At 49.7% G+C, this 27,972-nt stretch overlaps 1 protein-coding gene across 1 annotated transcript in view; it reads left to right on the top strand.

The window, feature by feature from the left end:
• The window catches only part of MKRN1 (makorin ring finger protein 1), a 38,415-nt gene extending 10,658 nt beyond the window's left edge, over window positions 1-27,757 (top strand). The window contains exons 2-8 of the mRNA XM_038753557.1: window positions 13,532-13,660; window positions 21,969-22,126; window positions 22,229-22,449; window positions 23,053-23,267; window positions 26,884-26,994; window positions 27,133-27,271; window positions 27,355-27,757. Of these exons, the coding sequence (XP_038609485.1) occupies window positions 13,532-13,660; window positions 21,969-22,126; window positions 22,229-22,449; window positions 23,053-23,267; window positions 26,884-26,994; window positions 27,133-27,271; window positions 27,355-27,573 (1,192 nt within the window). The 3' untranslated portion in view covers window positions 27,574-27,757. The remainder of the gene's footprint in view (window positions 1-13,531; window positions 13,661-21,968; window positions 22,127-22,228; window positions 22,450-23,052; window positions 23,268-26,883; window positions 26,995-27,132; window positions 27,272-27,354) is intronic.
• The last annotated feature ends 215 nt before the right edge of the window (window positions 27,758-27,972 follow it).

The following is a 27,972-nucleotide window of genomic DNA, read 5'->3' as shown; positions in this document are numbered from 1 at the left end:
GCACCTGAATATTTGTATATGTTTGTATGTATTTATTACTCTATTTATTGATTTTACTTGTCCATATTTATTCCCCTCCCCACAGCACCTGTATATATGTTTGTATGTATTACTCTATTTATTGATTTTACTGGCGCATATTTATTCCCCTCCCCACAGCCCCATATATATGTTTATATGTATTTACTACTCGTCCATATTTATTCCCCTCCCCACAGCACCTGTATATATGTATATGTTTATATGTATTTATTACTCTATTCATTTATTTTACTTGTCCATATTTATTCCCCTCCCCACAGCACCTGTATATACGTATATGTTTGTATGTATTTATTACTCTATTTATTGATTTGACTTGTCCATATTTATTCCCCTCCCCACAGCACCTGTATATATATTTATATATATATGTTTGTATGTATTTATTGATTTTACTTGTTCATATTTATTCCCCTCCCCACAGCACCTGTATATATGTATATGTTGATTGAATGAATGAATGATGGTCACAAGGCGGGCAAATGGTGGAGCCGGGTTTAGATCCCAGGATCTCTGGTTCCCAGGAAAATTCTCTTTCCCCTCGGCCGCGCCGTTCTCCCGGTGGGACAGCAGGCTGTCTTTGAATTCCGCCCATCTTCCAACTTGTACTTCCCAAGCGCTTAGTACAGTGCTCTGCACACAGTAAGCGCTCCGTAAATACGATTGAATGAATGAATGAATCTTCTTCCCAGGGTGAGACCAAGGAGGAGACCAATAGTGGAGCAAGTTTCACACCTTCTCCCTCCCAATAATAATAACTGTGGTATTTGTTAAGCGCTTACTGTGTGCCAACCAGAGAAGCAGCGGGGCTCAGTGGAAAGAGCCCGGGCTTTGGAGTCCGAGGTCATGGGTTCATATCCCGCCTCCGCCAACCGTCAGCTGTGTGACTTTGGGCAAGCCTTCTAGGCTGTGAGCCCACTGTTGGGTAGGGACCGTCTCTATATGTCGCCAACTTGGACTTCCCAAGCGCTTAGTACAGTGCTCTGCACACAGTAAGCGCTCAATAAATACGATTGAATTCCCTTAACTTCTCTGTGCCTCAGTTACCTGATCTGGAAAATGGGGGTTAAGACTGTGAGCCCCCCGGGGGACAACCTGATCAATCAATCAATCAATCAATCGTATTTATTGAGCGCTTACTATGTGCAGAGCACTGTACTAAGCGCTTGGTAAGTACAAATTGGCATCACATAGAGACAGTCCCTACCCAACAGTGGGCTCACAGTCTAAAAGGGGGAGACAGAGAACAGAACCAAACATACCAACAAAATAAAATAAGTAGGATAGAAATGTACAAGTAAAATAAATAAATAAATAGAGTAATAAATATGTACAACCATAATCACCTGATCACCTTGTAACTTCCCCAGCACTTAGAACGGTGCTTTGCACATAATAATAATAATAATGATGGCATTTATTAAGCGCTTACTATGTCCCAAGCACTATTCTTTTAGACTGTGAGCCCACTGTTGAGTAGGAACTGTCTCTATATGTTGCCAACTTGTACTTCCCATGCGCTTAGTACAGTGCTCTGCACACAGTAAGCGCTCAATAAATACGATTGATTGATTGATTGTTCTAAGCGCTGGGGAGTTTACAAGGTGATCGGGTTGTCCCACGGGGGGCTCACAGTCTTAATCCCCATTTTCCAGATGAGGTCACTGAGGCCCAGAGAAGTGAAGTGACTTGCCCAAAGTCACACAGCTGACAAGTGGTGGAGCAGGGTTTTGAACCCATGACCTCTGACTCCAAAGCCCGGGCTCTTTCCACTGAGCCACGCTGCTTCTCATCATCATCATCAATCGTATTTATTGAGCGCTTACTATGTGCAGAGCACTGTACTAAGCGCTTGGGAAGGACAAATTGGCAACATATAGAGACAGTCCCTACCCAACAGTGGGCTCACAGTCTAAAAGGGGGAGACAGAGAACAAAACCAAACATACTAACAAAATAAAATAAATAGAATAGATACGTACAAGCAAAATAAATAAATAAATAGAGTAATAAATATGTACAAACATATATACATATATACAATATATACATATATACAATATATTCTCATCATAGTAAATACATATACATAAACAAGTACATCATAGTATATACATATATTCTCATCATAGTAAGTGCTTAATAAATGCCATTATTATTATTATTCATTCATTCATTCAATTGTATTTATTGAGCACTTACTGTGTGCAGAGCACTGTACTAAGCGCTTGGGAAGTACAAGTTGGCACCGTATCGAGACGGTCCCTCTCCGTTACTAAGCACCGGGTTGGATCTAAGCAAATCGGATTGGACACAGTCCCTGTCCCACATGAGGCTCACAGTCCCAGTCCCCATTTTACAGATGGGGTAACTGAGGCGTAGAGAAGTGAAGTGACCTGCCCAAGGTCACACAGCAGACTAGTGGCGGAGCCGGAATTCGAACCCATGACCTTCCAACTCCCGGGCCCGGGCTCCTTCTCTACTACGCCGAGGAAATCAGAGTCAGTCGAGCTGTGTGCCGACAACTCCCTACCCTAAGCGTTGTTTGGGACAACTTCCTAAACTAAGCGCTTAGTCCAGTGCCCTGCACACGGTAAGCGCTCAATAAATACGACTGAATGAATGAACTTCCTGTCCCACTTTTCTAATTCTTCTTTCCGCCAAGGCTTTGAGCTCCTTCCCTTTTCCATATCCTGCTGCTCCAAATCCCAACCGTCTGGGAGCCCAGGAATGGGGCGTTCCAAGGAGATGAAGCAGCGTGGCTCGGCGGAAAAAGCCCGGGCTTTGGAGTCAGAGGTTGTGGGTTCGAATCCCCGCTCCGCCACATGTCTGCTGTGTGACCTTGGCTAAATCACTTCACTTCTCGAAGCCTCCGTGACCTCATCTGTAAAATGGGGTTGATGACTGTGAGCCCCACGCGGGACAACCTGATCACCTTGTCTTGAGAAGCAGCGTGGCTCAGTGGAAAGAGCCCGGGCTTTGGAGGCAGAGGTCATGGGTTCAAATCCCGGCTCCGCCATTTGTCAGCTGTGTGACTTTGGGCAAGTCGCTTCACTTCTCTGCGCCTCAGTTACCTCATCTGTAAAATGGGGATTAAGACTGTGAGCCCTCCGTGGGACAACCCGATCACCTTGTAACCTCCCCAGTGCTTAGAACAGTGCTTTGCACATAGTAAGCGCTTAATAAATGCTATCATAATAAATGCTATCATAAGGAGATATCTGTTTCCGGCTGTGGCTTCCACGGGCAAACCGAGGTCACGGCCATGGAGACAGAAGCAGCGTGGCTCGGTGGAAAGAGCCCGGGCTCGGGAGTCAGAGGTCACGGGTTCGAATCCCGGCTCCGCCACACATTCGCTGTGTGACCTTGGGCAAGAGAAGCAGCGTGGCTCAGTGGAAAGAGCCCAGAGGTCATGGGTTCAATTCCTGACTCCGCCAGTTGTCAGCTGGGTGACTCTGGGCAGGTCACTTCGCTTCTCCGTGCCTCGGTGACCTCATCTGGAAAATGGGGGTGAATAATAATAATAATAATGGCATTTATTAAGTGCTTACTATGTGCAAAGCACTGTTCTTAGCGCTGGGGGGGATACAAGGTGATCCAGTTGTCCCACGTGGGGATCACAGACTTAATCCCCATTTTCCAGGTGAGGGAACTGAGGCCCAGAGAAGTGAAGTGGCTTGCCCAAAGACACCCAGCTGTCAGGTGGTGGAGGTGGGATTCGAACCCATGACCTCTGACTCCAAAGCCCGGGCTTTTTCCACTGAGCCCTCCATGGGACAACCTGATCACCTTGTAACCTCCCCAGCGCTTAGAACAGTGCTTGGCACGTAGCGCTTCATTCATTCATTCAATCGTATTGACCGCTTGCTGTGTGCCGAGCACTGTACTAAGTGCTTGGGAAGTACAAGTTGGCAACATATAGAGACGGTCCCTACCCAACAGCGGGCTCACAGTCTAGAAATAAATGCTATTATTATTATTATTATTATTATTATTACTACTACCCCAGAGCTTAGAACAGTGCCTGGCACATAGTAAGCGCTTAACAAATACCATTTAAGGAAAAAAAAATAAAGAGGCCAGCTTCTCCTTCAGAATCACCAACCCGATTAACTTGTATCTACCCCAGAGCTTAGGACAGTTTCTGGCACATAGAAGCCCAGCCTGGGGAGTCAGAAGGACCTGGGTTCGAATCCCGGCTCTGCCTCTTGTCTGCTGTGTGACCTTGGGCGAGTCTTTGTGCCTCAGTTCCCTCAACTGTAAAATGGGGATAGTTAGTGCTCAGCGCTTAGGACGGTGCTTTGCACGTAGTAAGCGCTTAATAAATGCCATAAAAATACCCTGCTTTGCACGTAGTAAGCGCTTAATAAATACCATAAAAAAAACCCAAAAGCAGAATCAGTGATATTTGAGTGTTAAAAGTACCCCTGCTCTGCACGTCATAAGCGCTTAATAAATACTGTAAAAAAAATACCCCCAAAAGTAGAATCAGTGATATTTGAGTGTTAAAAGTACCCCTGCTCTGCATGTGGTAAGGGCTTAATAAATACCGTAAAAAAATAGCCCCCAAAGTAGAATCAGTGATATTTGAGTGTTAAAAGTACCCCTGCTCTGCACGTAGTAAGCGCTTAATAAATACCGTAAAAAAATACCCCCCAAAAGTAGAATCAGTGATATATGAGTGTTAAAAGTACCCCTGCTCTGCACGTCGTAAGCGCTTAATAAATACCCCCCAAAAGTAGAATCAGTGATATTTGAGTGTTAAAAGTACCCCTGCTCTGCACGTAGTAAGCGCTTAATAAATACCGTAAAAAAATACCCCCCAAAAGTAGAATCAGTGATATGTGTGTGTTAAAAGTACCCCTGCTCTGCATGGAGTAAGCGCTTAATAAATACCATAAAAAAATAGCCCCCAAAAGTAGAATCAGTGGTATTTGAGTGTTAAAAGTACCCCTGCTCTGCACGTAGTAAGCGCTTAATAAATACCCCCCAAAAGTAGAATCAGTGATATTTGAGTGTTAAAAGTACCCCAGCTCTGCACGTAGTAAGTGCTTAATAGATACCATAAAAAAACACCCCCCAAAAGTAGAATCAGTGATATTTGAGTGTTAAAAGTACCCCAGCTCTGCATGTAGTAAGCGCTTAATAAATACCATAAAAAATACCCCCCAAAAGTAGAATCAGTGATATTTGAGTGTTAAAAGTACCCCTGCTCTGCACGTAGTAAGCGCTTAATAAATACCCCCCAAAAGTAGAATCAGTGATATTTGAGTGTTTACTGTGTGCAGAGCACTGTACTTATCCCTTGGGAGAGTCCAATATAACAATCTAGCACCTTCCCGATTGAATTTCAGGCCTCGCTTGAGGGATTCAGGAACCGTGACCCACTGGAAAACCTTGGGGCCCTAGGAGGGGGGAGGCTGTACTGAGCTCCCCTCTCGCCACCCCTGGAAACCGGACCCCCTTTTCTCTGCCGGCCTCCTGGCATTCCAGCGAAAATTCCTTTTATAATGGGCCTCCTGGCCGGTAGGGAATCAATCAATCGTATTTATTGAGCGCTTACTGTGTGCAGAGCACTGTAGTAAGCGCTTAGCACTGTACTAAGTCGGTGGGATTTATGTCCCTGCTTTCTTCAGGTAACAAAAATGGCAAACAGTGGATGCCTGATGGGAGGGAAGGGGCAGCTGAGTATCGCTACTCAGGGGCAGAGGTGGGTCTTGGCCCGCTTTTTCTTTCACAGAAAAACTCCGTATTTCTGGACTGTGAGCCCACTGTGCACAGTGCTCTGCATACAGTAAGCACTCGATAAATACGATTGATTTTACTTGTACATATCTATTCTATTTATTTCATTTTGTTAATATGTTTGGTTTTGTTCTCTGTTTCCCCGTTCTAGACTGTGAGCCCACTGTTGGGTAGGGACCATCTCTCTATGTTGCCAACTTGTACTTCCCAAGGGCTTAGTCCAGTGCTCTGCACACAGTAAGCGCTCAATAAATACGATTGATTGATTGATTTTACTTGTACATATCTATTCTATTTATTTCATTTTGTTAATATGTTTGGTTTTGTTGTCTGTCTCCCCCTTCTAGACTGTGAGCCCCCTGTTGGGTAGGGACCGTCTCTAGATGTTGCCAACTTGGACTTCCCAAGTGCTTAGTCCAGTGCTCTGCACACAGTAAGCGCTCGATAAATACGATTGATTGATTGATTTTACTTGTACATATCTATTCTATTTATTTCATTTTGTTAATATGTTTTGTTTTGTTGTCTGTCTCCCCCTTCTAGACTGTGAGCCTGCTGTTGGGTAGGGACCGTCTCTAGATGTTGCCAACTTGGACTTCCCAAGTGCTTAGTACAGTGCTCTGCACACAGTAAGCGCTCAATAAATACGATTGATTGATTTTACTTGTACATATCTATTCTATTTATTTCATTTTGTGAATATGTTTGGTTTTGTTCTCTGTCCCCCCCTTCTAGACTGTGAGCCCACTGTTGGGTAGGGACCGTCTCTAGATGTTGCCAACTTGGACTTCCCAAGCGCTTAGTCCAGTGCTCTGCACACAGTAAGCGCTCGATAAATACGATTGATTGATTTTTACTTGTACATATCTATTCTATTTATTTTATTTTGTTAATATGTTTTGTTTTGTTCTCTGTCTTCCCCTTCCAGACTGTGAGCCCGCTGTTGGGTAGGGACCGTCTCTCTATGTTGCCAGCTTGTACTTCCCAAGCGCTTAGTACAGTGCTCTGCACACAGTAAGTGCTCAATAAATACGATTGAATGAACGAATGAAAGGCACCATCGCTTTACACCCCTTTCGGATTGGGTTCCCTTAAATGGATGATTCATGGGAAGAGGAGTAACTGATAGGGATTGAATGCCGAGGCTCAGAGCCAGAACCTGGGAGGAATTACAGGGAATAGAGTAATAGAATATTACTCTATTTTACTTATTCTCTATTTATTTTACTTATTACTGTATTTTACTTGTACATATTTATTCTATTTTATTTTAAGGTAAATACGATTGAATGAATGAATCCCCCCCACCCTACGTCCTTCCCCTCCCCATATATGTATATATGTTTGTACGTACTTATTACCCTATTTATTTATTTATTTTATTTGTACATATTTATTCTATTTATTTTAGTTTGTTCATATGTTTTGTTTTGTTTGTACGTATTACTCTATTTTACTTGTACATATCTATTCTATTTATTTTATTTTGTTAATATGTCTTGTTTTGTTCTCTGTCTCCCCCTTCTAGACTGTGAGCCCGCTGTTGGTTAGGGACCGTCTCTAGATGTTGCCAACTTGTATTTCCCAAGTGCGTAGTACAGTGCTCTGCACATAGTAAGCACTCAATAAATACGATTGATTGATTCTCCCTTCCCTTCAAGGCCCTTCTGAGAGCTCACCTCCTCCAGGAGGCCTTCCCAGGCTGAGCCCCCTCCTTCCTCTCCCCCTCCTCCCTCTCTCCATCCCCCGCATCTTACCTCCTTCCCCTCCCCACAGCACCTGTATATATGTATAGATGTTTGTACGGATTTATTACTCTATTTTACTTGTACATATCTATTCTATTTATTTTATTTTGCTAATATGTCTTGTTTTGTTGTATGTCTCCCCCTTCTAGACTGTGAGCCCACTGTTGGGTAGGGACCGTCTCTAGATGTTGCCAACTTGTATTTCCGAAGCGCATAGTACAGTGCTCTGCACATAGTAAGCGCTCAATAAATACGATTGATTGATTGATTCTCCCTTCCAGGCCCTTCTGAGAGCTCACCTCCTCCAGGAGGCCTTCCCAGACTGAGCCCCTTCCTTCCTCTCCCCCCCACCCCCCCGATCCCCCCATCTTACCTCCTTCCCTACAGCACCTGTATATATGTATAGATGTTTGTACGGATTTATTACTCTATTTATTTTACTTGTACATATCTATTCTATTTATTTTATTTTGTCAGTGTGTCTTGTTGAATGAATGAATGAATGACTGTGAGAGTCACCCCTTGAAGTAGGGCAGGAGAGGTGCGAAGAAGCAACCGTTCCCAGAACTCTGCGGTAATTTGGCTTTTTTAGGGAATCGGGGCCCTTTTTTTTCCAACGTCGCCTTCGAACCGCCTGTGGAGTTCCCAATGCCTAAGCTTCGTGAATGCTTGTATTTGAAAGGGTGACTTCTAGTACCCACTGTGCGATTCGTGAAGCACTTACTGTGTGACAAGCACTGTACTGAGCCCCGGGGGAGGTACAAAACGTTTATAGGTCAGACACGTGTCCTCCCCGCCACCCGGCCCCAAACAATCGAACAGGGGGGAGGGTGACCCCGTGATTTTGCAGATGGAGAAACTGAGGCCCAGGGAAGCACTGGTGACAGACCAGAGGTGGAGCCAGGATAATCATTCATTCAGTCGTATTTATTGAGCGCTTACTGTGTGCAGAGCACTGTACGAAGAGCTAGAGAAGTACAAGTTGGCAACATCTAGATACGGTCCCTACCCAGCAGCGGGCTCACAGTCTAGAAGGGGGAGACGGAGAGCAAAACAAAACATATTAACAAACTAAAATAAATAGAATAAATATGTACAAATAAAATAAGTAAATAGAGTAATAAGTACGTACAAACATATATACAGGTGCTGTGGGGAGGGGAAGGAGGTAGGGCAGGGGGGATTCATTCATTCAATCGTATTTATTGAGCGCTTACTGTGTGCAGAGCACTCGTTAAGCGCGTACTATGTGCCGGGCACCGTATGTCTGAAAAGGAAGGTTTTCTTCCCTTCAAGGCCCTTCTGAGAGCTCACCTCCTCCAGGAGGCCTTCCCAGACTGAGCCCCCTCCTTCCTCTCCCCGCTCTCTCCATCCCCACCACCTTACCTCCTTCCCCTCCCCACAGCACCTGTATATATGTATATATGTTTGTACGGATTTATTACTCTATTGATTTATTTTACTTGTACTTATCTATTCTATTTATTTTATTTTGTTAGTATGTTTGGTTTTGTTGTCTGTCTCCCCCTTCTAGACTGGGAGCCCGCTGTTGGGTAGGGACCATCTCTAGATGTTGCCAACTTGGACTTCCCAAGCGCTTAGTCCAGTGCTCTGCACACAGCGCTCAATAAATACGATTGATTGATTCTCCCTTCCCTTCAAGGCCCTTCTGAGAGCTCACCTCCTCCAGGAGGCCTTCCCAGGCTGAGCCTCCTCCTCCCTCTCTCCATCCCCCCCACCTTACCTCCTTCCCCATAGCACCTGTATATATGTATAGATGTTTGTTCGGATTTATTACTCTATTTTGCTTGTACATATCTATTCTATTTATTTTATTTTGTTAATATGTTTTGTCGTCTGTCTCCCACTTCTAGACTGTGAGCCCACTGTTGGGTAGGGACCGTCTCTAGATGTTGCCAACTTGGACTTCCCAAGCGCTTAGTCCAGTGCTCTGCACGCAGTAAGCGCTCAATAAATACGATTGATTGATTCTTGCTTGCAGGGCTCGCCGGCAAAGGCAACAGTAACGGCTTTTCGGGGGCGGGGGGCTTGCCGGCGGGGACCTGGGGAAGGAAATTATATTAAATTCAAAAGCCTGTCCAACGATTTGTACTTCCTAAGCGCTTACTTCCCAGTACATCCCAGTGCTTACTTAACCGTAAGAAAAATTATATTAAATTCAAAAGCCTTTCCAACGATTTGTACTTCCCGAGCGCTTACTTCCCAGTACTTCCCAAGTGCTTACTTAACCATAAGAAAAATTACATTAAATTCAAAAGCCTTTCCAACGATTTGTACTTCCCAAGTGCTTACTTCCCAGTACTTCCCAGTGCTTACTTAACCATAAGAAAAATTATATTAAATCAAAAGCCTTTCCAACAGTTTGTACTTCCCGAGCGCTTACTTCCCAGTACTTCCCAGTGCTTACTTAACCATAAGAAAAATTATATTAAATTCAAAAGCCTTTCCAACGATTTGTACTTCCCAAGTGCTTACTTCCCGAGTGCTTACTTCCCAGTACTTCCCAAGTGCTTACTTAACCATAAGAAAAATTATATTAAATTCAAAAGCCTTTCCAACGATTTGTACTTCCCAGTGCTTACTTAACCATAAGAAAAATGATATTAAATCAAAAGCCTTTCCAACAATTTGTACTTCCCAAGCGCTTACTTCCCAGTACTTCCCAGTGCTTACTTAACCATAAGAAAAATTATATTAAATTCAGAAGCCTTTCCAACGATTTGTACTTCCCAAGTGCTTACTTCCCAGTACTTCCCAGTGCTTACTTAACCATAAGAAAAATTATATTAAATTCAAAAGCCTTTCCAACAATTTGTACTTCCCAAGCGTTGAGTCCAGTGCTCTGCACATAGTAAGCGCTCTCTTCCTGTAAATATGTATATATGTTTGTACATATTTATTACTCTATTTTACTTGTAAATATCTATTCTATTTATTTGATTTTGTTAGTATGTTTGGTTTTGTTCTCTGTGTCCCCCTTCTAGACTGTGAGCCCACTCTTGGGTAGGGACTGTCTCTATATGTTGCCAGCTTGTACTTCCCAAGCGCTTAGTACAGTGCTCTGCACACAGTAAGCGCTCAATAAATACGATTGATTGATTGATTGAGGGCAGCAGAGCGGAGGCGGGTGGAAATGGACGACGAGCGTCCTCGGTTCTCGGGAACGGGCCCGTCCGACCCGGGAAAATCCGACCTCCATCCCTGCCTGCTCGGTTGGCCCTGGGGATTGGGAAGAGGGGGCCCGGTCTTCTCAAATCTCAATTCTTCTGGATCTGCTGGACTAAATCAACATCTTTCAGAGCCCTGGTGATGTGCAGGCAGTCTACTAAACGCCGGGGTAGATTCATTCATTCATCCATTCGTATTTATTGAGCGCTCACTGTGTGCAGAGCACTGTACCGAGCCCTTGGGAAGTACAAGTAAAGGTGAATAACGATCACCAGAGAAGCAGCGTGGCTCAGTGGAAAGAGCCCCGGCTTTGGAGTCAGAGGTCATGGGTTCCAATCTCGGCTCCTCCACTAGTCAGCTGTGTGACTTCGGGCAAGTCACTTTGCTTCTCCGTGCCTCAGTTCCCTCATCTGGAAAATGGGGATGAAGACTGTGAGCCCCCCGTGGGACAACCTGATCGCTTTGTGACCTCCCCAGCGCTTAGAACAGTGCTTTGCACATAGTAAGTGCTTAATAAATGCCATTATTATTATTATTATTACAAGTTGGCAACATAGAGATGGTCCCTACCCAACAGCGGGCTCACAGTCTAGAAGCAGCGTGGCTCAGTGGAAAGAGCCCGGGCTTTGGAGTCAGAGGTCAAGGGTTCAAATCCCGGCTCCGCCAATTGTCAGCTGTGTGACTTTGGGCGAGTCGCTTCACTTCTCTGGGCCTCAGTTCCCTCATCTGGAAAATGGGGGTTAAGACTGTGAGCCCCCCCGTGGGACAACCTGATTACCTTGTAACCCCCCCCAAGCGCTTAGAACAGTGCTTTGCACGTAGTAAGCGCTTAGCAAATGCCAACATTATTATTATTATTATTATTAGAAGGGGGAGAAAGAGAACAAAACATATTAACAAAATAAATGGAATAAATATGTACAAATAAAATAGATGGTAGATGGCGAGATGAACAGGTTGGATTGGGTCAGGAGCCTCGTAGTCTAAGGAGGGAGAGCAGCGTTGCTTAGTGGAAAGAGCCTGGCCCGGGAGTCGGAGGACCTGGGTTCTAATCCTGCTTCTGCCTCTTGTCTGCTGTGTGACCTTGGGCGAGTCCTTGTGCCTCGGTTCCCTCAACTGTAAAATGGGGATTAAATACCTGTTCCCCCTTCTACGTAGACTGTGAACGCCATGCCGGACAGGGACGGTGTCCGACCTAATTAACAACTACTGTCTCCAGCGCTTAGAACAGTGCTTGACACTTAGTAAGTGCCTAACGAATATTACAATAATTATTACAGTCATCATTATTATTACATAGGAGGGGGAGCGGGTAGTGACGCAGCGGGGCCTAATAGAAGCTGCGTGGCTCAGTGGAAAGAGCCCAGGCTTTGGAGTCAGAGGTCATGGGTTCAAATCCCAGCTCTGCCACTTGTCAGCTGTGAGACTTTGGGCAAGTCACTTCACTTCTCTGGGCCTCAGTTACCTCGTCTGTAAAATGGGGATTAAGACTGTGAGCCCGCTCCCGTGGGACAACCTGATCACCTTGTAACCTCCCCAGCGCTTAGAACAGTGCTTTGCACATAGCGCTTAATAAATCCCATCATCATTATTATATTATTATTAGATGGAGCGTGGGCCTGGAGTCAGAAGGGTCTGGCTTCTAATTCCGGCCCCGCTCCGTGACCCTGGGCAAATTGCCTCACATCTCTGGGCCTCAGTTTCCTCATCTTGTAAAATGAATGAGAACCCGTTCACCCTTCCCCTTCAATTGGAAGCCCCACGACGGACAGGGACCGTGTCCAAGTTGATGATCTGCCATCTCCCCCAACGCTTAATATGGTGCTTAGCACATAGTAAACGTTTAACCAGTGCCGCGGTTATGATTACACTCAAATTCGTGAAGCGTTCCATATTTTTGTACATATTTTTTGCGCTATTTATTTATTTATTTATTTTATTTGTACGTATCTATTCTATTTATTTTATTTTGTTAGTATGTTTGGTTTTGTTCTCTGTCTCCCCCTTTTAGACTGTGAGCCCACTGTTGGGTAGGGGCTGTCTCTAGATGTTGCCAATTTGTACTTCCCAAGCGCTTAGTACAGTGCTCTGCACACAGTAAGCGCTCAATAAATACGATTGATGATGATGATGATGATGACGCTGCACAGTCTTAGTCTCCGTTTCACAAATGAGGGAACTGAGGCCCAGAGAAGTGAAACCGCTTGCCCAAGGTCACCGTGGCTCGGTGGAAAGAGCCGGGGCTTGGGAGTCAGAGGTCATGGGTTCAAATCCCAGCTCTGCCCATTGTCAGCTGTGTGACTGTCTCTATGTGCTGCTGACTTGTACTTCCCAAGCGCTTAGTACAGTGCTCTGCACACAGTAAGCGCTCAATAAATACGACAATGAATGAATGACTTGGGGCAAGTCCACTTCTCTGGGCCTCACTTCCCTCATCTGTAAAATGGGGATGTAGACTGTGAGCCCCCGCCCTGTGGGACAACCTGATCACCTTTTAACCTGCCCAGCGTTTAGGACAGTGCTCTGCGCATAGTAAGCGCTTAATCAATGCCATTATTATTTATTATTACAGCAGCCCCGTGGCGGAGCCGGGATCAGAACCCAGGCCTCTCCGGATTATCGGTCTCTTCGGGAAGTTCCTGAGTGGGCGAGCGGGCAGTCCGGCCCCAGGTGCCGCCGCGTCCCCCTCTCCGGCCGGGTGGCAGGAGGGCTTTCTCCAGGGGGACCGGAGTTGGGGGGATGTGGGCACGGAGGGGCGGAGGAGTGGGGGGTCCGGGAGGCCCATTTCTGGGGTCTTGTGTCTTGCAGATATTTCCTGCACGGGGTGTGCAAAGAAGGGAACGGGTGCCGCTACTCCCACGACCTATGTGCTGGGCAGTCGTCGGTGGTGTGCCGCTACTACCAGCGAGGCGGCTGTGCCTACGGAGACCGCTGCAGGTAAGGGGACGCGGGGCGGGGGTGGAGCAGCGCTGAGATCTAATAATTACGGTATTTATTAAGCACTTATTTATTTTATTTTGTTAGTATGTTTGGTTTTGTTCTCCGTCTCCCCCTTTTAGACTGTGAGCCCACTGTTGGGTAGGGACTGTCTCTATATGTTCCCAATTTGCACTTCCCAAGCGCTTAGTACAGTGCTCTGCACATAGTAAGTGCTCAATAAATACGATTGATGATGATGATGATGTGCCAGGCACTCTGCCAAGCGCTAGGGTGATGATGATGATGATGGCGTTTGTTAAGTGCCTGCTATGTGCCAAGCACTGTTGTAAGCGCTGGAGGGATACAGGGTAATCAGGTTGTCCCACATGGGGCTCACAGGCTTCATCCCCATTCCCCAGATGAGGTCACTGAGGCCCAGAGAAGTGAAGCGACTGGCCCAAAGTCACCCGGCTGACAAGTGGCCGAGCCGGGATTAGAACCCGTGACCTCCGACTCCCAAGCCGGGGCTCTTTCCACTGAGCCATGCCGCTTTCCTGGTGGACACGAGCTAGTCAGGGCAGACACGGTGTCGGCCCCCGCTTTCCAGACGAGGCAACTGAGGCACAGAGAAGGGAAGCGACTTGCCCCGAGTCACACAGCGGACAAGTGGGGATTTGAACCCGTGACCTTTTGACTTGCAGGCCCGTGCTCTAGCCACTGTGCCGTACTGCTTCTCAGAAATTCTGATGATAATAATACTAATAGTGGTATTTGTTAAGCGCCTACTGTGTGCCAAGCACTGGACTAAGCGCTGGGGTTGATAAATGATCATAGATCCCACACGGAGTTCGCATTCTAAGTAAGGGGAAAATCATCATCATCATCAGTCGTATTTATTGAGCGCTTACTATGTGCAGAGCACTGTACTAAGCGCTTGGGAAGTACAAATTGGGAAAATGGGTTTTGAAACCCCATTTTGCAGATGAGGGAGGTGAGGCCGAGAGAAGTTTAAGTGACTTGTTCACGGGGAGATAGACATGAATATCTAAATAAGTAAATTATGGGTATGGACTTAAGTTCATGTATACTGAGCCCCATTTGGGACGGGGACTGCGTCCAACCTGATTACCTTAGTAATAATAATAATAATGATGGTATTTGTTAAGCACTTACTATGTGCAAAGCACTGTTCATTCATTCAGTCGTATTTATTGAGCGCTTACTGTGTGCAGAGCACCGTTCTAAGTGCTGGGGAGGTTACAAGGTGATCAGGTTGTCCCACGGCGGGCTCACAGTTTGAATCCCCGTTTTCCAGATGAGGTAACTGAGGCACGGAGAATTTTACTTGTACATATCTATTCTATTTATTTTATTTTGTTAATATGTTTTGTTTTGTTGTCTGTCTCCCCCTTCTAGACTGTGAGCCCACTGTTGGGTAGGGACTGTCTCTATAAGTAGCCAACTTGTACTTCCCAAGCACTTAGTACAGTGCTGTGCACACAGTAAGCGCTCAATAAATACGATTGATTGATTGATTTACTTGTACATATCTATTCTATTTATTTTATTTTGTTAATATGTTTTGTTGTCTGTCTCCCCCTTCTAGACTGTGAGCCCACTGTTGGGTAGGGACCGTCTCTAGATGTTGCCAACTTGGACTTCCCAAGCGCTTAGTACAGTGCTCTGCACACAGTAAGCGCTCAATAAATACGATTGATTGATTGATTGTGACTTGCCCAAAGTCACACAGCTGACAGTCGGAGGAGCCGGGATTTGAACCCGTGACCTCTGACTCCAAAGCCCGGGCTCTTTCCCCTGAGCCACGCTGCTTCCTGTATCTACCCCAGCGCCTAGTACGGTGCGTGGCACATAATAAGCACTTAACAAATATCATTATTATTGTAAGTGCCGATGGAAGGGTGAATAAAGGGAGCAAATCCAAGGGCGAGATGCAGAAGGGAGTGGGAGAAGAGGAACTGAGGGCTTAGGCAGGGAAGGCCTCTCGGAGGAGGTGGGCCTTCGGTAAGATTTTGAAGGGGAGGCGAGTGATGGTCAGTCGGATATGAAGAGGGAGGGCATTTCAGGCCAGAGGTAGGATAATAATAATAATAATAATAATAATAATAATAATAATAGCATTTGTTAACCGCTTACTATGTGCAGAGCACTGTTCTAAGCACTGGGGAGGGTACAAGGTGATCAGATTGTCCCACGTGGGGCTCACAGTCTTAATCCCCATTTTCCAGATGAGGGAACTGAGGCCCATCCCCCCCATCTTACCTCCTTCCCTTCCCCACAGCACCTGTATATATGTTTGTACATATTTATTACTCTATTTATTTATTTATTTTACTTGTACATATCTATTCTATTTATTTTGTTAGTATGTTTGGTTTTGTTCTCCATCTCCCCCTTTTAGACTGTGAGCCCGCTGGTGGGTAGGGACCGTCTCTATATGTTGCCAACTTGTACTTCCCAAGCGCTTAGTCCAGTGCTCTGCACACAGTAAGCGCTCAGTAAATACTTGAAAAAATTTGAAAAAATTGATTGATTGATTGAAGTGACTTGCCCAAGGTCACACAGCAGACATGTGGCGGAGCTGGGATTCGAACCCATGACCTCTGACTCCAAAGCCGGGGCTCTTGCCACTGAGCCATGCTGCTTCTCTCATGTGGGCGAGATAGCCGAGGTCAAGGTACAGTGAGTAGGTTGGCGTTGGAGGAGCGAAGAGGGAGGGCTGCGTTGGAGTTCGGACTGGAACAGGGTGTTAACCTCACCCCGACCCGGGATCGGAAGCAGCGTGGCTCAGTGGGAAAGAGCCTGGGCTTTGGAGTCAGAGGTCACGGGTTCAAATCCCGGCTCCGCCACTTGTCAGCTGGGTGACTTTGGGCAAGTCACTTCACTTCTCTGGGCCTCAGTTCCCTCATCTGTAAAATGGGGATTAAAACTGTGAGCCCCCCGTGGGACAACCTGATCACCTTGTAACCTCCCCAGCGCTTAGAACGGTGCTTTGCACATAGTAAGCGCTTAACAAATACCATCATTATTATTATCATCCGAGAAACGACAATTCCAAGTTCACCCTGTCCGCGCGGGCTCCCCATGACCGCGTAGACTTCAGCGTCGTCCTGTCAATCAGTGCTACTTACAGAGCGCCCACTGTGCACGTACTAGGAATTCTAGGAAAGGCTAGGGATGGCCCCGGGAAAACGTGACCAGCCTCTAGAAGGAGAGAGGCCGTAACGACGATAACGGAAGAACCGGCAGGAAGGTTGCGGATTCCGGCAGAAGACAGGACGTCCTGGAGAAAATCTGTCCCTCAGAGTCGCTGTGAATCGGAAACGACTCGACGGCACTTGATGATGATGATAATAATACTATGCAGAACACTGTACTAAACACTCCGGAGAGGACAATTTGACAGAGGTGGCATCTTTGCAGCCTGAAGCGTCCGGAAATCCCTCTTCATGAGCAGTGTGGCTCAGTGGAAAGAGCATGGGCTTTGGAGTCAGAAGTCTATTATTATTATTATTATGATTATTACTCTATTTGTACATATTTATTCTATTTTATTTTGTTAATGTGTTTTGTTCTCTGTCTCCCCCTTCTAGACTGTGAGCCCATTGTTGGGTAGGGACCGTCTCTATATGTTGCCAACTTGTCCTTCCCAAGTGCTTAGTCCAGTGCTCTGGACACAGTAAGCGCTCAATAAATATGATTGAGTGAATGAATGAATGAAAAAAGTCATGGGTTCAAATCCCCGGCTCTGCCAGTTGTCAACTGGGTGACTTTGGGCAAGCCGCTTCACTTCTCTGGGCCTCTCAGTTCCCTCATCTGTAAGATGGGGATGAAGACTCTGAGCCCCACCTGGGACACCTGATCACCTTGTAACCTCCCCAGCGCTTAGAACGATAGTAAGCGCTTCATAAATGCCATCATTATTATTTGGAAGCGTGGTGGTTTTCCGCTGCCCCGGGCTTGGTGGGTTTTTCCAGCCCCTTAAGCGTCTCCTAAAAGTGTCGCCATCCCCCTGGGCCCGCCCCAGAGGGGAATATGGGTGTGTTTGTTGGCGGGGAGGGGGCGGGCAGGGCTTGGAGGGGAGAGTTGTGTCCCGCTCCCCGCCCAGGGACTGGTTTCTACTCTGAATTAACCCCACTGCTTCTCCCCGTCCCTGAGCAGGGACTGTAATCTCCGCTGGTTTTCCCCCAGCTCGCTCCCCGTCCCCCGGTTCCCTTCAGGAAAGGACCCCTTTCCCCCATTTCTGAGCCAAGCCCATCCCTCACACCATCTTTTGAAGGTCCAAAACTGGGCCTGGCTTTCCAGCCTGTCAGTTCAACCCTCCGTTATCCGTGGCAATTGGTCTATTGGGAAAGAGATTGCTGAAATAGTCGGATAATCCCATAGCCTCGTTTTTGAGCCAATCCCATCCCTCACACTGTCTTTTGAAGGCCCAGACTGGGCCTGGCTTTCCAGCCTGTCAGTTCAACCCTCCGTTATCCGTGGCAATTGGTCTATTTGGAAAGAGATTGCTGAAATAGTCAGATAATCCCATAGCCTCGTTTTTGAGCCAATCCCATCCCTCACACCGTCTTTTGAAGGTCCAAACTGGGCCTGGCTTTCCAGCCTGTCAGTTCAACCCTCCGTTATCCGTGGCAGTTGGTCAATTTGGAAAGAAATTGCGGAAATAGGTAATCCCATAGCCTCATTTTAGTCAATAGCCATCTCCCAAGCCAGTTCATTCATTCAATGTGCAGAGCACGGTACTCAGCGCTTGGGAAGTACAAGTTGGCAACATATAGCGACGGTCCCTACCCAACAACGGGCTCACGGTCTAGAAGGGACCAGTTCCCTCCTTGGGAAGGGAGGAGAGGTGAACCTGGTCATCTACAAACCAAAAAATCGAGGGTCCTGAACAGCGGAGCTGAGTGGAGGCACTTCTGTGGCTCCCAGATTTTGTCCTCACAAACATTCCTGTGAAGCAGGGAGAGGCAGGATCCATCAATCCCATTTATAGATTCATTCATTCAGTCGTATTGAGCGCTTACTGTGTGCAGAGCACTGTACTAAGCGCTTGGGAAGTACAAGTTGGCAACATTCATGCATTCAATCGTATTCATTCATTCATTCAATCGTATTTATTGAGCGCTTACTGTGTGCAGAGCACTGGACTAAGCGCTTGGGAAGTCCAAGTTGGCAACATCTAGAGATGGTCCCTAACCAACAGTGGGCTCACAGTCTAGAAGGGGGAGACAGAGAACAAAACAAAACGTATTAACAAAATAAATATGTACAAATAAAATAGAGTAATAAATCCGTACAAACATATATACATATATACAGGGGCTGTGGGGAGGGGAAGGAGGTAAGGCGGGGGGGGTGGGGATGGGAATTTATTGAGCGCTTACTGTGTGCAGAGCCCCACATGGGGCTCACCGTCTTAATCCCCACTTTCCAGATGGGGTAACTGAGGCCCAGAGAAGTGAAATGACTTTCCAAGGCTCCCACGGCACACAAATGTTGGCGCTGGGATTAGAACCCAGGTCCTTCTGACTCCTGGGTTCATTCATTCAGTCGTATTTATTGAGCGCTTACTGTGTGCAGAGCACTGTACTAAGCGCTTGGGAAGTCCAAGGTGGCAACATATAGAGACGGTCCCTACCCAACAGCGGGCTCACAGTCTAGAAGGGGGAGACAGACAACAAAACAAAACATATTAACAAAATAAAATAAATAGAATAGTAAATACGTACAAGGAAACTTGTTATAGATGTGGAAACTGAGGCCCGCAATTTAGGTTTCTGCCCTCCACTGCCTCCAGGAGCCATCTGTCTTCACCATTGGTCTTCGAAGAAGGGGCTGGGGTAGTCGTCAGATTGGACATAGCCCCTGCCCCACATGGGGCTCACAGTCTTAACCCCCACTTTCCGGATGGGGTAACTGAGGCCCAGAGAAGTGAGATGGCTTTCCAAGGTTCCCACAGCACACAGATGTTGGCGCTGGGATTAGAACCCAGGTCCTTCTGACTCCTGGGTTCTATTCATTTATTCAGTCATATTTATTGAGGGCTTACTATGTGCAGAGCACTGTACTAAGCGCTTGGGAAGTCCAAGGTGGCAACATCTAGAAACGGTCCCTACCCAACAGCGGGCTCACAGTCTAGAAGGGGGAGACAGAAAACAAAACGTATTAAAATAAAATAAATAGAATAGTAAATACGTACAAGGAAACTTGTTATAGATGTGGAAACTGAGGCCCGCAATTTAGGTTTCTGCCCTCCACCGCCTCCAGGAGCCATCTGTCTTCACCGTTGGTCTTCAAAGAAGGGGCTGGGGTAGTCGTCAGATTGGACATAGCCCCTGCCCCACATGGGGCTCACAGTCTTAATCCCCACTTTCCGGATGGGGTAACTGAGGCCCAGAGAAGTGAAATGACTTTCCAAGGCTCCCACGGCACACGAATGTTGGCGCTGGGATTAGAACCCAGGTCCTTCTGACTCCTGGGTTCTATCCACTAGTCCGCTAGGTTCAATAAATACCATCGATTGCTTAGGGTAAAAATTCCTTAGCCAGTCATATTTATTGAACACTTACTCTATGCAGAGCACTGTACTAAGCGCTTGGGAGCATACACTGTAACAACAGACACATTGCCCGCCCGAAAGGAGCTTACAGTCTACAGGGGGAGACTGACAATTTAAATAAATGTACCTAAGTGCTGTGGGGCTGGGAGAGGGGTTGAATAAAGGGAACAATAAATAATAATAATAATAATGTTGGCATTTGTTAAGCGCTTACTATGTGCAAAGCACCGTTCTAAGCGCTGGGAAGGTTACAGGGTGATCGGGTTGTCCCATGTGGGGCTCGCAGTCTTAATCCCCATCTTACAGATGAGGTAACTGAGGCCCAGGGAAGTGAAGTCACACAGCTGACACGTGGCGGAGCCGGGATTTGAACCCGTGACCTCTGACTCCAAAGCCCGGGCTCTTTCCACCGAAAAGGGGCGGTGCAGAAATCCTTTTGCTTTTCAATCGTATTGAACACTTACTGGGTGCAAAGCACTGTATTAAGTGCTTGGGAGAGTACACTGTAGACACGTTCCCCATCCGCTACAAGCTTCCAGTCTAGCGAGGAGCTTTTATGGTATATTTCTGGGGGCCAAGCCCTGCAGAATGATGATATCAGTGAGTAAGTAAGTAAATTGGCATTTATTAAGCGCTTACTATGTGCAAAGCACTCTTCTAAGCGCTGGGGAGGATGCAGGGTGATCAGGTTGTCCCACGTGGGGCTCACAGTCTTAATCCCCATTTTACAGATGAGGTCACTGAGGCCCAGAGAAGTGAAGCGACTTGCCCAAGATCACACAGCAGGCATGTGGCGGAGTCGGGATTCGAACCCATGACCTCTGACTCCAAAGCCCGGGCTCTTTCCACTGAGCCACGCTGCTTCTCTATGAGGCGCGGCAGGGTGGAGGGAGTGTGTCCCACGGTGATTTTTCCCGCTCCGCTTTGGCCGTTGGCCGATTGGCATTGGGTTGGGACCGTCTCTCTATGTTGCCAACTTGTATTTCCCAAGCGCTTCGTACAGTGCTCTGCACACAGTAAGTGCTCAATAAATACGATTGAATGAATGAATGAATAAGAATAATAATAATGGCATTTATTAAGTGCTTACTATGTGCAAAGCACTGTTCTAAGCGCTGGGGAGGTTACAAGGTGATCAGGTTGTCCCACGTGGGGCTCACAGTCTTAATCCCCATTTTACAGATGAGGTCACTGAGGCCCAGAGAAGTTAAGTGACTTGCCCAGAGTCACAGAGAAGCAGCGTGGCTCAGTGGAAAGAGCCCGGGCTTCGGAGTCAGAGGTCATGGGTTCGAGTCCCGGCTCCGCCACAAGTCTGCTGTGTGACCTTGGGCAAGTCACTTAACTTCTCTGAGCCTCAGCTACCTCATCTGTAAAAATGGGGATTAGGACTGTGAGCCCCACGTGGGACAACCTGATCGCATTGCATCCCCCCAGCGCTTAGAACAGTGCTTTGCACATAGTAAGCGCTTAACAAATGCCATCGTCATTATTATTATTATGAATGAATGAATTCATTCTGAATGAATGAATGAATGGCAGGCCGGAAGGCGCCGCAGGATTCCCGGAGTGCCCACGTTGGGTCTGGGGTTGCCACCTCCGAGGCGGCCGGCCGTCAGTCGGGGTGACGGCCTGTCTGTCCGGCAGGGAGGGCCCGGGCTTCTTCCGGAGCCCCCCCCCGTCCCGTCCGGATGCGCCCACCGTCGGGCTGCTTTCCCCCCTCTGACGGTCCGCTTTCCGCCCCCCCAGATATGAACACACCAAGCCCGCCGGGCAGGAAGACCCAGCTGCGGCCAAAGCCCAGCCCCCGGAGCCCCCCGCTGACCCCGGGCGGGCCAGCCCGGCCCCCGCCGAGGACTGGGTGAACGCCGTGGAGTTCGTGCCCGGCCGGCCGTACTGCGGCCGCGGTAGGTGTCGAGCCGGGGATGGGGGGACGTGGCGTCTCCGGCACGGACCGGGGCTGGGGGGTCCTGCGGGGAATCCACGCCCGCCCCGTTGCCGCCTCTCAGGGACCCCACCCTGCCCCGGCGCCGCGACCGAGGAGGAGCCGGAGACCAAGCCGCCGCCGCCGCCGTCGGCCGACATGAAGAAGCAACTGTGCCCGTACGCCGCGGTGGGCGAGTGCCGCTACGGGGAGAACTGCGTCTACCTCCACGGAGACCCCTGCGACATGTGCGGGCTGCAGGTCCTGCACCCGGTGGACACCGCCCAGCGATCGCAGCACATCAAGGTGAGCCGGCGGCGGGGCCATCCCCGGGGATCGCCCAGCCGTGGAAGGTCCCGGAGCCAAAATCCACCCGAAGTGCCCCGTTTTTCCCGTGTCCGTTATCCTGGCTCCGTCCCCGCCCCGGGGAGGAGGTGCCCGTGAGCACGGTGCAGTCGGTGGCCAGCCCCTCTTCTCGACGCTGGGCCGAAATAGGGTCGGCAGGTCGGGCACCGCCCCCGGCCCCCGCTCGGCTCCCACTCTTAGAGGACGGGTATCGTGCCAGCCCCTCTTCTCGACGCTGGGCCGAAATAGGGTCGGCAGGTCAGGCGCCGCCCTCGGCTCCCACTCCTAAGGGGGAAGGGAGGACGGGTATTGAATCCCCGTTTTGCAGACGAGGGAACTGAGGCCCCGAGAAGTGAAGGGACTTGCCCCCGGTCACACGGCGGTAAGTGGCGGAGCCGGGACGTGGACCTCGAGGTCCGGGGAGGGACTGGCCACCGGATCCCGCTCCCAGCTTCCCGCTCTTCCGGACCCTTCGGACTCCCCGAGGGGCCGGGAGAGCGGCTGACCCTCCTCGGGGCCCGGGCCCGCCTCTCTCCGCCCTCTCCCCTCCTCCCCCCTCGCCAGTCTTGCATCGAGGCTCACGAGAAGGACATGGAGCTGTCGTTCGCCGTCCAGCGCAGCAAGGACATGGTGTGCGGCATCTGCATGGAGGTGGTCTACGAGAAGGCCAACCCCGGCGAGCGCCGCTTCGGCATCCTGTCCGACTGCGGCCACGCCTACTGCCTCAAGTGCATCCGCAAGTGGAGGAGCGCCAAGCAGTTCGAGAGCAAGATCATCAAGTGAGGGGCCGCGGCACTCGTCGCCCTCGGCGCCGGGCTGGATGCGAGCTGCTTCCTGTCCCGTATAGGGCCCACGGGGCTCTCAATCCCCATACCGGAGATGGGGAAACTGAGGCCCAGAGAAGTGGGGTCACGCGGCTCAGTGGAAAGAGCCAGGAGGCCGCGGCTCCGCTTCCCGACTCCGCCACTCGCCAGCTGGGTGACTTGGGGCAAGTCACTTCACTCCTCTGGGCCTCGGCTCCCTCATCCGGAAAATGGGGATCGTCATCGTCATCAGTCGTATTTATCGAGCGCTTACTGTGTGCAGAGCACTGTACAAAGCGCTTGGGAAGTACAAGTCGGCAACACATAGAGATGGTCCCTACCCAACAGTGGACTCACAGTCTAGAAGGGGGAGACAGACAACAAAACAAAACATAGTAACAAAATAAAATAAATAGAATAGATATGGACAAGTGAAATAGAGTAATAAATATGTACAGACATATATCCAGGTGCTGTGGGGAAGGGAAGGAGGTAAGACGGGGGGGATGGAGAGGGGGACGAGGGGGAGAGGAAGGAAGGGGCTCAGTCTGGGAAGGCCTCCTGGAGGAGGTGAGCTCGACCGGGAGCCCCCCGTGGGACAACCTCATCACCTTGTAACCTCCCCGGCGCTTAGAACGGGGCTTTGCAAGCCCAGAGGTCATGGGTTCAATCCCCGACCCCGCCACTTGTCAGCTGGGGGACTTTGGGCAAGGCACTACACTTCTCTGGGCCTCGGTTCCCTCATCCGGAAAATGGGGATGAAGACTGGGAGCCCCCCCGTGGGACAACCTGATCACCTTGTAACCTCCCCAGCGCTTAGAACAGTGCTTTGCACACAGTAAGCGCTTAATAAATGCTATCATTATTATTATTATTATGAAGCAGGCGAGGTGGGGGACCGGGATCAGAACCCAGGTCCTTCTGCCTCCAGATCTGGGCTCTACCCATTAGGCCACACTGCGTCTCGCCTCCCTCGGCCGCTGGGCCGAACCCCGGCGGGGGGGACCCTCAAGGCCCAAAGCTGGTCCTCCGGGAACTTTCCGGCCCGGGAGATTCGGACTTATGTTGCCAACTTGTACTTCCCAAGCGCTTAGTACAGTGCTCTGCACACAGTAAGCGCTCAATAAATACGATTGATTGATGGATTGATTGATTGACTTGCGTTTGGGGGGCGCGAAGCTTACCCAGTGCTGGCCTGGTCATCTCACTTTCAATCAATCAGGCTGTGATATCGAGTGTTTACCACGTGCAGAGCACTGTACTAAGCACTTGGGAGAGCACAGTGCAGCGGAATTAGCGGACACGTTCTCTCTGCCCGTAACGAGCCTACTGTCTAGTAATAGTAATGGTGGTATTCGTTAAGCGCTCACGTGTGTCAAAGCAGTGCAGGGTGGCTCAGTGGGAGTCCGAGGTCATGGGTTCGGATCCCCGCTCAGCCCCTTGTCAGCTATGTGACCTTGGGCAAACCACTGAACTTCTCTGGGCCTCAGTTCCCTCATCTGTAAAATGGGCATGAAGACTCTGGGACAACCTGATCACCTTGTATCCTCCCCAGCACTTAGAACAGTGCTTGGCACAGACTAAGCGCTTAACAAATACCAACATTCCCTTCTAGACTGTGAGCCCACTGTTGGGTAGGGACCGTCTCTATATGTTGCCAGCTTGTACTTCCCAAGCGCTCAGTACAGTGCTCTGCACACAGTAAGCGCTCAATAAATACGATTGAATGAATGAGTGGTCTAGGTGCTGGGCTAGATGTGAGATGATTGGGTTGGACATAGTCCCTGCCCCTCATGGGGCTCAGTCATAATCCCCATTTTACAAATGAGGTAACTGAGGCACAGAGAAATTAAGTAATAATTCTAGACTGTGAGCCTGCTGTTGGGTAGGGACCGTCTCTATATGTTGCCAACTTGGACTTCCCAAGCGCTTAGTACAGTGCTCTGCACACAGTAAGCGCTCAATAAATACGATTGAATGAATGAATGGTCTAGGTGCTGGGCTAGATGTGAGATGATTGGGTTGGACATAGTCCCTGCCCCTCACGGGGCTCAGTCGTAATCCCCATTTTCCCCGCTGCTGGGTAGGGCTCCCAGTCTTCATCCCCATTTGGCAGGTGAGGTAGCTGAGGCCCAGAGAAGTGAAGCGACTTGCCCAAACTCACCCAGCTGACAAGTGGCGGGGCCGGGATTTGAACCCGTGACCTCTGGTTCCCAAGCCCGGGCTCTTTTCCACTGAGCCACGCTGCTTCTCTGAAGGTTGCCGGCTTGTGCCGAAATAGTAACTGTGGTCTCTAAGCGCCGACTAGGAGCCTGACACTCTGTTAAATGCTGGAGATGCAAGATTATCAGGTTGGGCACAGCCCCCGTCCCACGTTGGGCTCGTGGTCTGTGGAGGAGAGAGAACGGGTATTGGATCCCCGTTTTACAGGTGGGGAAACTGAGGTCCAGAGGAGCAAAGCCTCACAAAGCAGGCAACCTTCAGAGAAGCAGCGGGGCTCAGTGGAAAGAGCCACTGAGTGAATGAATGCTTTGCACATAGTAAGCGCTTAATAAATGCCATCCTTATTATTATTATGATTTGCCAGAGCCGGAATTAGAACCCAGGTCCTCCGACTCCCGGCCCCGTGGTCTTTCCACTAAGCCACGCTGCTTCCCTGAGAGACCGGAGAAGCCGCGCGGCCTTCATGTTGCCAACTCGTACTTCCCAAGCGCTTAGTCCAGTGCTCTGCACACAGTAAGCGCTCAATAAATACGATTGAACGAATGAATGAATAATGGACAGAGCTTGGACCTGGGAGTTGGAGGACCTGGGTTCTAATTCCGGCTCTGCCAAATCATCATAATAAGAAGGATGGCGTTTATTAAGCGCTTACTACGTGCAAAGCGTTCATTCATGCAGTCGTATTTATTGAGCGCTTACCGTGTGCAGAGCACTGTACTAAGCGCTTGGGTAGGGACTGTCTCTATATGTTGCCAGTTTGTACTTCCCAAGCGCTTAGTACAGTGCTCTGCACATAGTAAGCGCTCAATAAATACGGTTGATGATGATGATATAGAGACGGTCCCTACCCAACAGTGGGCTCACAGTCTAAAAGACTGTTTTAAGCGCCGAGGGGGGTTACAAGGTGATCAGGTCATCCCACGGGGGGCTCACAGTCTTCCTCCCCGTTTGACAGATGAGGGAACTGAGGCCCAGAGAAGTGAAGTGACTGGCCCAAAGTCACCCAGCTGACAGTTGGCGGAGCCGGGATTTGAACCCGCGACCTCTGACTCCAACGCCCGGGCTCTTTCCACCGAGCCGCGCTGCTTCCCCACTTAGCCTCGCCTCGGTTCCCCTGTTCTCCGCCCTGCTGCGACCGTGAGCCCCGGGCGCGACAGGGATGGGATCCAACCTAATTCGCCTGCTTCTGCCCCGGCGCTTAATAAACGTTTGACACCTACTAAGCACTTCCACACGGGAAAAAGGAAGGCCCGGGCTGGAGCGCGGGAACTCTTCCACGGGGGTTGGTGTGCGGACCACCGCGTGTCGCACGAGTCACGGATTGCGGGGGAGTGTGGTCCGCCCCCGCTCAGCCGTCGCCGTTCCCCAGGTCCTGTCCGGAGTGCCGGATCACTTCCAACTTCGTCATTCCGAGCGAGTACTGGGTGGAGGAGAAGGAGGAGAAGCAGAAGCTCATTCAGAAGTACAAGGAGGCCATGAGGTACCGCGCGGCGGGGAGACGGGGGGTCCCGGGGGGAGCGGGCCGCGCCATCCCACCCGTCCCCGCTTCCTCCGTCCCGGACTCCCGGTCTGGAGGGGCGGGAGACTGAGTCCCCGCGGGCCTCGGTCTCCCCGGCAGCAACAAGCCGTGCCGGTACTTCGACGAAGGGCGCGGGAGCTGCCCGTTCGGCGGGAACTGTTTTTACAAGCACGCCTACCCCGACGGCCGCCTCGAGGAGCCGCACAGGCAGAAAGTGGGGCCGGCCGGCAGATACAGGGTACGTCCCCAGCCGGGGCGGGGGGGCGGGAGGGCGCGGGGGGCGAGGGGCGTCCGGTCACCCCCCCGGCCCCCCGCACGCAGGCCCAGCGGAGGAACCGCTTCTGGGAACTGATCGAGGAGCGGGAGAGCGGCGGGCCGCCGGACCCCGACGAGGACGAGGTGGTGACCTTCGAGCTGGGCGAGATGCTGCTCATGCTGCTGGCGGCCGGCGGGGACGACGAGCTGACCGACGACTCGGAGGACGAGTGGGACTTGTTTCACAGCGAGCTGGACGACGACTACTACGACCTGGAACTATAGCCGGCCGTTCGGGTGGGCCCTCGCCCGCCCCCGCTCCCTCTCTCCCCCGGAGAACCTGTGTGCCTGCGTGCGTGGCTGTGTTTGGGTGCGTGTTGCGTCCTCTGTTTCAAGAAAAAGAAAAGGAGAAAAAAAAAAAAGGGAAAAAGAAGCCCCCCCCCCCCAATAAATCTTCAACTTGGTCTTTTGTAAAAACGAATCCAACCGTCAAGACGGCCAGGTTGGGGCGGCGGCACGGTCGTCGTCCCCCGAGAGTCACCCCGATGCCGGGTTAGTGTTTACAGTTCCTCCGCGCTCGGCTCGACGAGCCCAGATGGAAAGACGATGAGAGCGGGGCGGGGGGAGCGGGATTGGCGGCCGGAGCGGAGTTGGGATCGGTTTTGGAGATTCCGGCGGGGCCTC

The sequence above is a fragment of the Tachyglossus aculeatus genome, chromosome 11 (genome assembly GCF_015852505.1).
Source record: "Tachyglossus aculeatus isolate mTacAcu1 chromosome 11, mTacAcu1.pri, whole genome shotgun sequence".
Lineage (NCBI taxonomy): Eukaryota > Metazoa > Chordata > Mammalia > Monotremata > Tachyglossidae > Tachyglossus > Tachyglossus aculeatus.
Note: the sequence above shows the minus strand (reverse complement) of the source record. Positions and strands in the feature narration are given on the sequence as shown.